We start from the raw sequence: 12,026 nt of genomic DNA on the forward strand, positions 1-12,026 counted from the left end.
TGTACATGTTCTGTTAGATAAGTAAACGTCACACGTGGCGGGAGTATTTGGGACGTGAACATGGTGCGGCCGAAGAAGAAAAATATCCGTGAAGAGGCCGACAGTACGACTTCTGAATTGTATAATTTAAGAAAAACGGGAGGACGTAAAACAAAAACTCAAGAAATATTGCCTAATGGTAAGAGCTGTAAAGACATTTGACACGGATATAGTACGTGTATATGTGTATGATGTCATTGACTAGCTTGTGGCGGGGCCGTAGCGATAGTCCGAAGGTTCAATAGTCCGAAGGTTCATTGGTCCGAATGTTCACTATAGAACCTTCGGACCAATGAACCCTTGATTAAAAAATCGATGAAAATGTTACCACTTTTCGGACCAATGAACCTTCGGACCAATGAACCTTCGGACTATCGAGACGCCCCCCTTGTGGCAGGGTCCACACTAATTTTTTAAAAATTAAGCTAGAGACTTAAATTAAGTTAGATAAATGCTATACACAGATAGCTACATATATGTGAATCCGTTAAAATTTTTGATTTAACTTATTTAGATCAAAAGTTATTCAAGTGCCAATGTACATGTAAATGTCTGTCATATTTTCAGATGTCATTTTCAGAAATGAGTCAAAAGTTGCCCCACTTGATTTTCACCCCTTAACTAATGCCATACAAACTTGAAATGTTAACCATTGTCTTGGTTTTCAGTGTCTAATATTTATAATGGGGTAAGTATTTATAACATGTAAGGCTGAAAACTGAGGCAAGTGTTGCCATCACTGTTAACGTACAACTTGAGTTGTTCACCCTATAAGTTAGGTATATCAGAAAAATTTTCAAACTGATCAGAAAATTAAAATACTTCTATCATCTGAAAGGTAATGCAAAAACCGGATGAAATCATTTGGAATTTTTTAAATATTCCTACAAGCAACAAAGATATTGAAGTTTTTTAACTGCAAAAATCCACCAAAAGTGTCCACACTTCTCAGCTCAAAACCTGTGCCCACTGACCAGCAGTGATCACTCAGGCGCAGCAGAGCACCCTGTGTGTCTTTGTGTGCTCAGCCTATTGTCTGGCTCACATAGCCTGTGACTAATCAGGGCAAAGCTATTTCCCTGTGATAATTTTCACATCATGTAATTTTGCGGATTAAATTAACTATACTTCGCAACCTTCAAATTTTATGATTTTTCTACATAATATAGCAAATTTCATAAACTTTGCTGGATATAAATTTCAAAAAGATGATACCAGCACTTGCCTGAAATTTTTTAGCATTTTGTAGAGGCAAAACTTAAAACAAGCAGAACCGAAACTTGTCAAAGACAGAAAACATGGGAAAATCACGTGACCGGATTTTACTCTTTGATTTACAACTTATTTAGTTAATGGCTTGTATTAGTTTTTTTACGCGGCGCTAAAAGAGAGATTTAAAAAAGGGGTTCCATAGGCGAACTGTCAGCAGGCCGACTTCAGTTTTACACTTCACTGCCCGTGGATAGTTACGACTGTAGCGCCCCTAGCGGATTGTGATCTACCTATATAAGTGCCAAACCACATTTTTATTTTAATTCAAATTTTCTGAGTGGTTTAGTTTGACAAAAATAGCTGGTGCTGTTTAAAAATCAGCACACTCAGATTTCTCCTACTTTTTTTTGTTTGTTTTTATGTCTGAAATTATAAGCACCATGAATTCTAAGGCATACTTTTTTTTTTTACTTTAAATTTACTAGGCAGATTTATTTGACAATAGAGCAGACTTATTTTAAATAAGAGGCATGATTACTTTTTTCCCTAAAAAGTAATTGAGTTGTTTTACATACATTTCCCAATTAAACCTCATTTTAGTTTTACTTTAATTTTACAAGAAATGAACCTGTACATGTGAAGATTGAAAACTGGTTTTAAAATATCATGCTTTCTGCAAAAGAAGCAAAGTCGGACAAATATTTTTCCTAATGTTCACTGTTTATGCTAAATTAGCAGTGTCTATATATACAGTGTCTATATGTACTTGTCAACTTTGCTGTCTATTTCAACTATTCCTACAGTTTTAATTGTATTTGATTTAATAATCATTGCTTTTATTACATTTTAATGTTATTATAATTCCATTATAATTAACAAGTGTTGATATTAATATCTTTATGTAATTTGACAGAAGTTATAATATTAGACTCGGGTGATGAAAGAATAGAGCCACACCCTGACAAAACTTCAAGAAAAAAGAAGAATAAAGGTAAGTTTCTGTTTCATATATTAGTAAACTTTGTTGTCTTGTCCACCATTCCCAAAACTTAATTTTAATAAAGTATTTGATTTGATAATTATATATTTCTTGCTTTATTAGAGAGTTTCCGGTGCAGTTGGGATACGACGGCTAGATTGTTACGTATGTGCAAATGTATCTAGTAACGCGCTACTCTTTTCTCGTTCCGGTAAAGTCCCGGAATGCTGGCGCTTCCCGCCCCGCTCATTCCAATATAATTAACAATATAAGACCCCTTAGCCATCTATTTCCAAGGTGAAGATTCTGTTTTTATGAAAAAGGAGACCAATATTACCCAAAAGAGCAATTTTTCCCGACAAATATGGCGGTTAGTAAGATCAACCCCCGACTACGTGCCTGATAAACCAAAATTAGCGCCTCCTCTCTCTTAAAAAGTCGAAATTTGCATGAACATACACTTGAACTATGGTAAAAAAAGTATATAAGGCATATAAATTAGCAAACATAACCTTTAATAACTAGTTTCAATAATCTTCCTCACTGGCTAGATAGGAGCGCTTGTATTCCGCAGACTAGATTGGACGACGGTATATGAATGCGGTGAACGTCACAAGTGCGCACAAACCGATGACGTATTAATCTAGCCGGCGTATCTCACCGGCAACGGAAACTCTCTATTACCTCCGCCAAGAAGGTTATGTTTTCACCCCTGTTTGTCTGTCTGTCTGTTTGTTTGTTTGTTTGTCATCAACATAACTGAAAATGTTATGGACCAATTTCCATGAAATTTTCAGGAACTGTCAGAAGTGGGCCAAGGAAGAGATGATTAGTGTTTGGTGGTGATCTAATCAATAATCAATCAATAATAATCAAAAATCGCTGCCTTGGCAGAGGTCTGCGCTCTCGGAGTGCTTTTCTGGTTATAAGGTCTGTAGCCAGCAATTTTAAAGAAGGGGGGGGGGGTTCTTTATCTTAAAAAGTAGACCTTTTTTTACATGAAATCTTTGAGTACCTACATTACATTTTACCCAGAACAGAAATTTCCCTGGCAAAAAGGGCAGTAAGTTCAACCACCCCAAACCTCCCTGGCTATGGACCTGTTATTATCATAGTTTCATTACTGGTAATATCATATTTATTTTTCAATTTGACAGAGGTTGTTACATTACACACCGAGGACAACACTGCAGTGCCACCCATAGGCAAAACTTCAAGAAAAAAGAAAAATAAAGGTAAGTTAGACTGAGTCTATACTTACTACTAAGAATTTCTGCACTACTTGTTCTGTTTTCTTTGACTTCAAGGGAATGTCCAACCAAACTTGGGCATGAAGAATCCATTTAAAGTCATCAGGTCTGTTGGTCATGTCTATCAGATCTATCTGCACCCTGGTGAGGAACCCTAGGGCTATAATTGGTTTGCCTGCTGGTGATTTCTTCAGAGGCTCTCTTGTATGGCACTCAGGGCATGTCTGAAGAAAGATGTTGATGACAGCACAGGGAATCCAAGCATAGTTCCCCTTCACCTTGTCACATCTTATCAATATCAGAGTGTTGGACAATATTAAATATCTTTTTATTTGTTGAACTGGGGTGGAAGACTTGGCCTATCATTTGTAGCTTAAAGTGCTTCTTTGCATCAGAATTTAAAGCCTGCCCCATGCTCACTTGCATGCCCAACATCATACTGCAGCTCAGTATCTTGAGATTCTTGAGATGTCAAAAAAATTTCACGCTTAAGAGTATGTTCTGTGTTTCAAGACTTTATTTAGTAGTTGATCAAACTTGTCTTTCAGAGCCAAGGTGTCTTTCCATAAATATTTCATATATTGTGATATAAGACAAGAAATCAATGTTTGCGTGATTGTGTAGAGTACCTTAGGAATATTTCATTCAGAGATGGAATAGACTTATTATTTAAGTGTTTAAGTTTAACAATGTTTCTTTGAATAGGTAGCAATGATACTTAACTTAAGAATATAAGTTCAGAAAGTTTCTAAATTCTTAGTAGCTAAATAGCCTTATTTGAAACATGTTGTAGCCAGCACAGATATTAATGAAGAGGCGTCAATTGAAATTATTTCACCTGCAAAAAAACGAAAAACGAGGAAGAAAGCTGAAACTAAACAGACAGAAGAGAGAACTGTTGTTACCAGAAGACAGACGAGGCGTTCACTTCAAGTTCAGGAAGTACAAATGCATTATTCAGTTCTTTCTATTGAAAAAATGGTACTTTTAAGAAAGCAGGTTTAAAACAATGTTTATGATTTTTTATGATATTTATTAGTATGTGGCCACTTTCGATGTTATAATATTTTAATGAATTTGTTTAGTTTATTGAATTGAGTCACCTTTTATTTTATAAATTTTTATGAAGGCAAAGCACAAAAGGTGCTGCATTTTTCAAAGTAGGCCATCAATCAGCGATGTGTATTTACTTGTTTATAACACAAAACGTGTCTATTTACACTGCCAATTATTGCTCTAATGTTTATGTATACTGTAAAATTATCTTTTGCTTATACTCAAATTACATATTTGATATTAAAAAATTTGTCAGAAAATGTTTTAAGGTAATATCACTATAAATTCTTGTTGACCAGGTTGAAGAGTTACCTGACATCCAGGCTGTACCTTCAGAGAAACCTAAAAGAAGAGGCAAAGGTGCTCCAAAGAAAGATACTGTCAAAAGTACATGTGAAAAACAAACAGAAGAAGAAATAGTGATATTATTGGAAAACAGTAATTCACAAAGTGAAGCGAAAGAAACTCATCAAAATGAACCTCCAAAAGGAAGAGCAAGGAAAAAACTTAAAAACAAACTTTCCCTGGAAATTGCTGAAGAATTGCCAGAAGTATCCAATGACACTGACCCGGTTGTTCCTTCTGAAATTTTGCAAAAAAAGAAATCAGGAAAGAAAAAAAAGAAAAGACAACCAGAACCAGAATGTTCAGCAATACTGGTAAATGAGATGGTATCTAGTACAGAAACCCAAGTCAATGGAAATGTCATAGCAGACAAAAACTCACAGTTTGTGGAGGCTCTGTTAGTAGGAAACGGACAAAAGCAAAAGAAGGATCCGTCAAGTAACAGCAAGGATGTTGATACTTCTGTGGTGGAATTGCATAACTTTCACGTGCAAGGCAATAAGGACAAAAACGTGGATTTAAGCAAAAATACTGGCAAAGAGTGCTTGAACCCAATGAAGCCTGTTGCTGCCTCTGCAGTGCCAGTTGATCTTAATGGTGAGTGTAATTGCACGCATGGTTTAACATGAACACACACACATACACACTTTTAATAACTAATCACTTTTAATATGGATATTGTGAACTTAAAGTCTAGAAATGTTTTACATGCATGTGTTCATGCATGTGTATGAAGCCTTCGATTTATTATCTCAATAATTTTTTTCAAATATCATGTCACCACATCCTCTTATATTGCTATGTACAGTGTATAAATGCTACTTTGGTATGCTTTAATATTGGTCATAGTCTTATTTTTTAATTGTCCATATTGATTCTCATAATTAATTCTAACAAGTAAAACAGTTTCAGCTGTGAGTTTTGAAATTCCTTATTGTGACATTGCTGATGGACAGGCCGCTGAAGTATCGCCTGCCAGACAGGCACTCATGAAGATGACCCAGAACCGTCGCCGCACAAGCATCATACGTGCTGAGTCTGAAAGCAAGTATCTTGGTGAGATTAAGATGTTGAAAGCAGAGTTGAAGAAAGTTCAAAAAGACAAGGTCAGTGCTTTATAAGAGTAATCAGAAAAAATGTTAAGCTAAACATTGGAAAATGTGTAAATGACAATTTTTCTATAAAACATTTTTGTTTATGTTCTGGTTCTGGAACAGGATTGCATGTACAGGATTGCTGTTAGGAAGCAAAGTTGAAGGAATGCATTACCTCTTGCACTCAAAAATGTTTTATAATTGAACAAATGGTGGATGATTGCAGTATTATAGACACCATCCTTTTTGTGGAGACCACCCATGCAAAAAAATATAAAAATTGCCCTTAACGTCTGTAGGCTGTGAAATGTAGCATAATAAGAAAAATGTGATATATCATTAAACTGAATTCATTGTTTCTAAGCTATTTATAATTTCTAATTTTTCCTAGGATCTGCTGGCAGCACAGAAGCAGGACCTGGAGACGAAAACAGAGAAGCAGTTGATACAGAAAGAAGAGAGCATGATGGAGATGTTTGTGAATGAAATCACAGAGTTAAAAGCAGAGAAAGATTTGGTAATTTTGGGTGTTGTATTAAATTATAATGTCATTTGTCAACAGTGTGGGATTTCTGTGAACATTTTAAATGCATGTAGAACAAAAGTTTTCTTTCGTATACAGACAGTCATTGATCAGGTAATTAAATTTTCTTAAGCATTGTATTGTTTTACATTGTATATTCCTACATGTAACTTGTTTGTAACTTTTGCATGACAATGTAGGGTTTTATAAATTATAGATTCTTACACAAGTCTCTCTTGTTTTGAAATGGTTAATTGTTAGTTTATAAAAAAAGTGAATTCATTTATGAGTTGTGCTGTAAAATAACTATGGTATGGTATGGTTTTCTCTGTTATTTGTTACATAAAATTGGTCTTTTTTATATTGGATCTTATGTGACTAATACCACACCCTTTTTTTACACTAAGATTGAGCAAGAACTTCAGGCAGAAATGGCAAAGTTAGTAAAAGATAAAGACGAGGAATACAAAGAGACTCTCAAAAAGGAGAAACAAGATCTAACTTCCAGAATTGATTACCTCAGTAACTATCTCCAGGAACTGAAAACTGAAAGGATTACTTTGCTGAATCAGCACAGAGAAGAAAAGGAAAAGGTGTGCTCTCCCATTTAAACAAATTTTTATCCATCTTGAAGTTCATATCTGAAGAATTTGAATGGTTTTGATGATTAATGATAAGTTCATCCTTCCTTACAATAGCAACAAGCATACAGTTTGTAATTCTATTATTTCAGTTAAAAGAAGAGTGTTCTCTCCAAGTGGAGACCAGAGTGCAGGAAACCAGGCAGGAAATGGCAGCTCAACAGGAATTCCTTCAGAAAGAACTCCAGAAGAAAGAGGAGGTATGGAATGTTGATTTATGTTAAATTTATTGATGAAAATTTATGTTGTTAATTAGATTTAGTTGACTGGCTTTATGATGATGTTAATTTTTGGTGTTATTTGTAAGCATCGAGCAGTTTGAAGTTGTGTGCAGTACAGAGCTGAGGTAATTTCTTCTCTATTCCACTGATTTGATCTATTGAACTTTTGAAAAAAGACATAGCTATGAAGGATGGCATTGTGTTAGTTTTAGACAATAGCTATAAGAAAATATACAAATTAACATGTCTTAAAAAAACTTTTGTTTTTGTTTTTTCTATCTTTTTAGATTATGCAGAAGCTTGAAGAGGGAATGGAAAATGAACTTCAGTGCAGTATTTGCAATGAAATGTTTATTGAGGTAGACATCTATAATTAATACAAATTTGAAGTATTAATTTCCAGACTATGTTTGCAAAGGTGTGTCCAATCTTTTTAAAGCAAGTGATACTTTGATAGGCAATATTTTATCAATTCAGAGAAATATAAACGTTGAAGTATTACTAACCTGAGTACATTTCGGTCTTGTATTGATTAGTATATTTCTATCCCAGTGGAATAATCTGGTGTACATTGTCCATTTCCAGGCTTTAATACTAAATTGTTCACATTCCTTCTGCAAACTTTGCTTGGACAAATGGATGGAGACAAACAATGTGTGTCCACTATGTCGAAAGGCCTTCAAGAAGAAGAAAAAGTTGCCTAATCGTGTGCTTGATAATCACATCGAACATCTAGTTGCAACTTTGGGAACGGACGTTCAAGAGAGACGACGGCAAGTGGTTGAAGAAAGGAAAGGTAAAACAAATTGATATAATATTTAGGGTTTATTTCTTTGAATTGTTGAATGTTTTATTGCATATTCAGTAAAGATTTGATAAAATTGTTACTTTATTTAGCTGTGTATGGTAAAACAATATTTTCATGTTGTAAAATGACCTCACTCTTTATCACAAAATATTCTTGTCAAAATATACTTGCAGTATTGTGCTGAGGTGATTGTGTTTGGTTGTGACAAAAATCTATATCATGCCTATCACAGATTTAAATTACATTTACATATACCCTTTAGCTTTCGTTTTTTTTTTTTTTTTTTTTTTTTTTAACATTTGAAGCTGAACAAGAAGAATGGAATGAAAGACAGAGGGTAAAACGCCAACAAGAGGAATTGCAATTGCGTCAGGGGCAAGCAACACATCAGCAGCAGGAAAGACACCAGCAACAAGAGAGACAGCCACAACAACAGCAGCAGCAGCGGTCTACACCTGTTCCTGTGCAGCCAAGACAGCAGCAACTGCCTCACCAACACCACCAACATGGTCAGATCAATTATCTTTTTTTACGTTCTCTAGATAAATATGAAAATGTTTGTTATTCATAAAGTGATGGATACAAGAAGTTTAGTAGGGCTACTTCAGAAACAATAAAAAGTATAACTTATTTTTTTGGCATTTTTCTCCAAACAAAAAATCACAAACATTGAAAGAACAGAAAGGCTGTAAGCCAACTTTTTCACGTAGGACTTTTGAATTGAATCTTTCGCAGTCCAAATCCAGCATTGTATTGAGAAGTTCTACCACATGATAACAATATAGGGGACTTTCATATCAGGCTCGTAGCCAGGGGGTTTTAGAAAGAACTGCCCCTTTTGTCAGGAAAAGGTCCATTTTGGGTAAAATTTTATCTAGGTACACATAAGTTTCATTGTAAAAGGTCCACTTTTTTCAGAAAAAGAACCCCCCTTTTGAATTTGCTGGCCTGCATATGTACACTTGCAACTGTATGGGTGGGATTTCTACCACTTTTTGCACTTTTTGACATGGTAGAAATATGAACAAAGTGTCAGTAATTGAAAAACTGGATATTGTAAGTTAAGATTAAATGACTGTTGTAGGAGCTCCTCAGCATAATAGCAGGGCTCCGTATCTCGAAAGGTTCGCTATGTTGCGCATGAGCGTTAGTGTCTCGATTCCATAACCAATTCTATTTCGAGATACGGGGCCATGGAATCGAGACACTTGCGCACGTGTCACTTGTGCAGTCGTGCGCAACATAGCGAACCTTTCGAGATACGGAGCCCAGGTCTTTCAATACAGAACTTTAACAGCTGAGTGACAAAGTAGGGTTTGTTTGTGAAACCTTAGTTATTGATCTGTAAACCTTAGGGCTCATCCCCACTGAAACTATTGGTCTCTAGATGGAGCCAACTCCGAGGGGTCTCTCGCTGAATGCAATCAGTTTCACAGACTAACAAGCCTCCCCTTGTTCCCAGAGTACTTGTAAAATCACCAGTTTTTCTGCATTCTACTCAGTGCCATGGGGCACACTCTGATCATCCCTATATGTCAAGCTTAAGTTGATGTTGACATTTTGTTATACATGTACAGTATATCATAACTGCCACCGTTTTTACCGAGATACTTACTCTAGAAACTGATATTGATTTTGATTTAAAAGCATTTTTCACAGATTGCTTTTCATGTTAATGCATGTCTTTTCTGTCTGTTTATGTGTGTCTGTGCTTTACAGGATTTAACCATCGACGTCATCAGGAATCACAGTGGATAAATACACACTATAATTGGTGGCACACACAGGCAAGAGAAGACCACTCCCAAACTGGACACCAAAGTCAAAGAACCCATGCCACTTTTTGGGACTTGGAAAACAGGCCTATAGTTAGTGCTCATACAATGCAACATCAACATCAGCATAGAGGCTATTACCAATAGTGCTGTAGCTTTCTGGCCATTTTCCCCAAACTGGATTTATGACTGTATAAAGGCCGATTGCCAGAAGTTTAATATGGTGTGTGTCGTAGCAGTATTAATTCCAATTTGTTTTGAAAAACACTTTGTCTAAGTGTACAAAGAAATACTGCAGTGATGATATCTTTGTAATCTTACAAATAGCAATGACTTTTGCTTTGAAGTGTGCAACATAAAAAATAATCAGAAAGTATAATCTTTTTCTTTCACAACCCAAACAAAAAAACAATATGAGTGTGTATTTATATATATTTATCTTTTTAAAACATTAGAATAAATTGGCCTTTTCTAGTACTACTTATTTTAGGATTCTTTGTAATGTAGTCTTTCAGCAGTTAACTATGAAGTGATAGCTTATACCCTAGTTGAGTGCAGATTTCACAATTTTATAGAGCTGTAGTAAACAAAATTTTACATGTATCTGTAGTAATAAGTAAAGAAAACTAATTTAAGGTTGCATGTGGATAGTCCAGAACAGAAATGTCTATGATCATAAAATAGAGAAGTTAAATTTTGAATGTTATCAATCCAAAGTAAAACTGAAATATTTGGATTTTTTTAGATGTATTGGTAAAAAAAAAGAAATATATGTATCTGGCTTTATTATTTGCAATTCTGTATTAAACACTTAACTTCTTATTTAAGGATATTGTTACCCTTTATCATCATCCAGTTAAGGAAAATGAGATTTTTCCTGCATCTAATTATTCAATAATGCATCTATCTTTGTGCTGATTTAAAACAATAAAACCCTCGAAAATGTAAAATATCTCCATTTATATTTCTCGTTGCAATGTATAAGCATAGGCAACTCAAAACTTTTTAATTGTCAATTTAACGCTTTTCTATTTTGAGGTGAGATGGCAATTGGTTTGGGGTGTAACTTCATCCCTAAACAAGATTTTATCATGAAAATTGGCAGAGTGGACAAATAGCAATTGTGATGTTACCCATAAGATGACGTGTAAATGTTAATTAATTTAGTCACTGAACACTGAAGATTTATTTATTGCCCAAAAGACTATGTAAGGCTGTAACTGAGGAGTTTTAGGCAAAGGGTGACAATAACCTCAAATGTTTAGGAAAGAAGTGTATTTGGCTGAATAATAACAAAAACTTTTTTTCATCATATAACTGGACTTCAGTGGCCAAAATAACTTTCGGAAAAGTGAGTTAAAAAGATGGAACCCACCAAAGAAAAAAAAAAAATCAGCCAATGGAAAGGGTTTCACAATACATGATGTTGTCTAATATTACCTTTTTTCTAATTTTTGCACTGACACGTGGATGCCCCTTCCTTAGCCTCATATATGTACCAAAAAAAAAAGAAAAAATCTTAAATTTATTGGTTGTCATTTCTTAAAAGTAAACTATATTCACCAACACAACATAAGTTATTCGTTTAATACTTTTATTTGAAAATAATTTTGGTAAAAATACAAAAGCTTAATAAATCACTGTATACTTAATTTAACAGCAAGAGAAACAAGAAAAAATTAGAAAACAATCCCTCTTTAATTTTGTGAAAACAGTATTGTGCCTGGAAAAAATAAAAATACATTCACAATTTGTAAAAGGAACATAGGTGTTTAATTTCTGACAAGAATGAAAAATAAGTTGGTATTAAAAACATCTATAAGTATTTTAATTACAATCAGAAAAAAATTATCATCCAAATAATAATTACAAAATATTTAACATAAAGCAGTTAGTATGTACTAGTACAATCAACTAATACCTACCAATTTACTTCACAATTTCTTACATTTTCAAAATTGTTTAATGATATTGGTACATTAAATGGGTTTTGCACAATATCTGGTTAAAATGTGTTACTGATTCTGTAATTGTTGAACCACAGTAATGGCAACAAGTCAGGGATGTACGGAAGCCTGTAAGG

General features: G+C 34.4%; 1 protein-coding gene across 1 annotated transcript; it reads left to right on the forward strand.

Annotated features, from left to right (window-relative positions):
• Positions 1-2: 2 nt before the first annotated feature.
• LOC106159912 (uncharacterized) lies at positions 3-10,765 on the forward strand. The gene is made up of 13 exons (XM_087011502.1): positions 3-178; positions 2,165-2,242; positions 3,388-3,465; positions 4,274-4,422; positions 4,836-5,478; positions 5,788-5,987; positions 6,367-6,492; positions 6,906-7,091; positions 7,232-7,339; positions 7,648-7,719; positions 7,946-8,156; positions 8,474-8,677; positions 9,888-10,765. The coding sequence occupies exons 1-13, from the start codon at positions 61-63 to the stop codon at positions 10,088-10,090; spliced, it is 2,376 nt and encodes a 791-aa protein (XP_086867628.1). The 5' UTR covers positions 3-60; the 3' UTR covers positions 10,091-10,765.
• Positions 10,766-12,026: the final 1,261 nt, after the last annotated feature.

The sequence above is a fragment of the Lingula anatina genome, chromosome 1 (genome assembly GCF_051362555.1).
Source record: "Lingula anatina isolate TDL-2025a chromosome 1, LinAna3.0, whole genome shotgun sequence".
Taxonomy (NCBI): Eukaryota; Metazoa; Brachiopoda; class Lingulata; order Lingulida; family Lingulidae; genus Lingula; species Lingula anatina.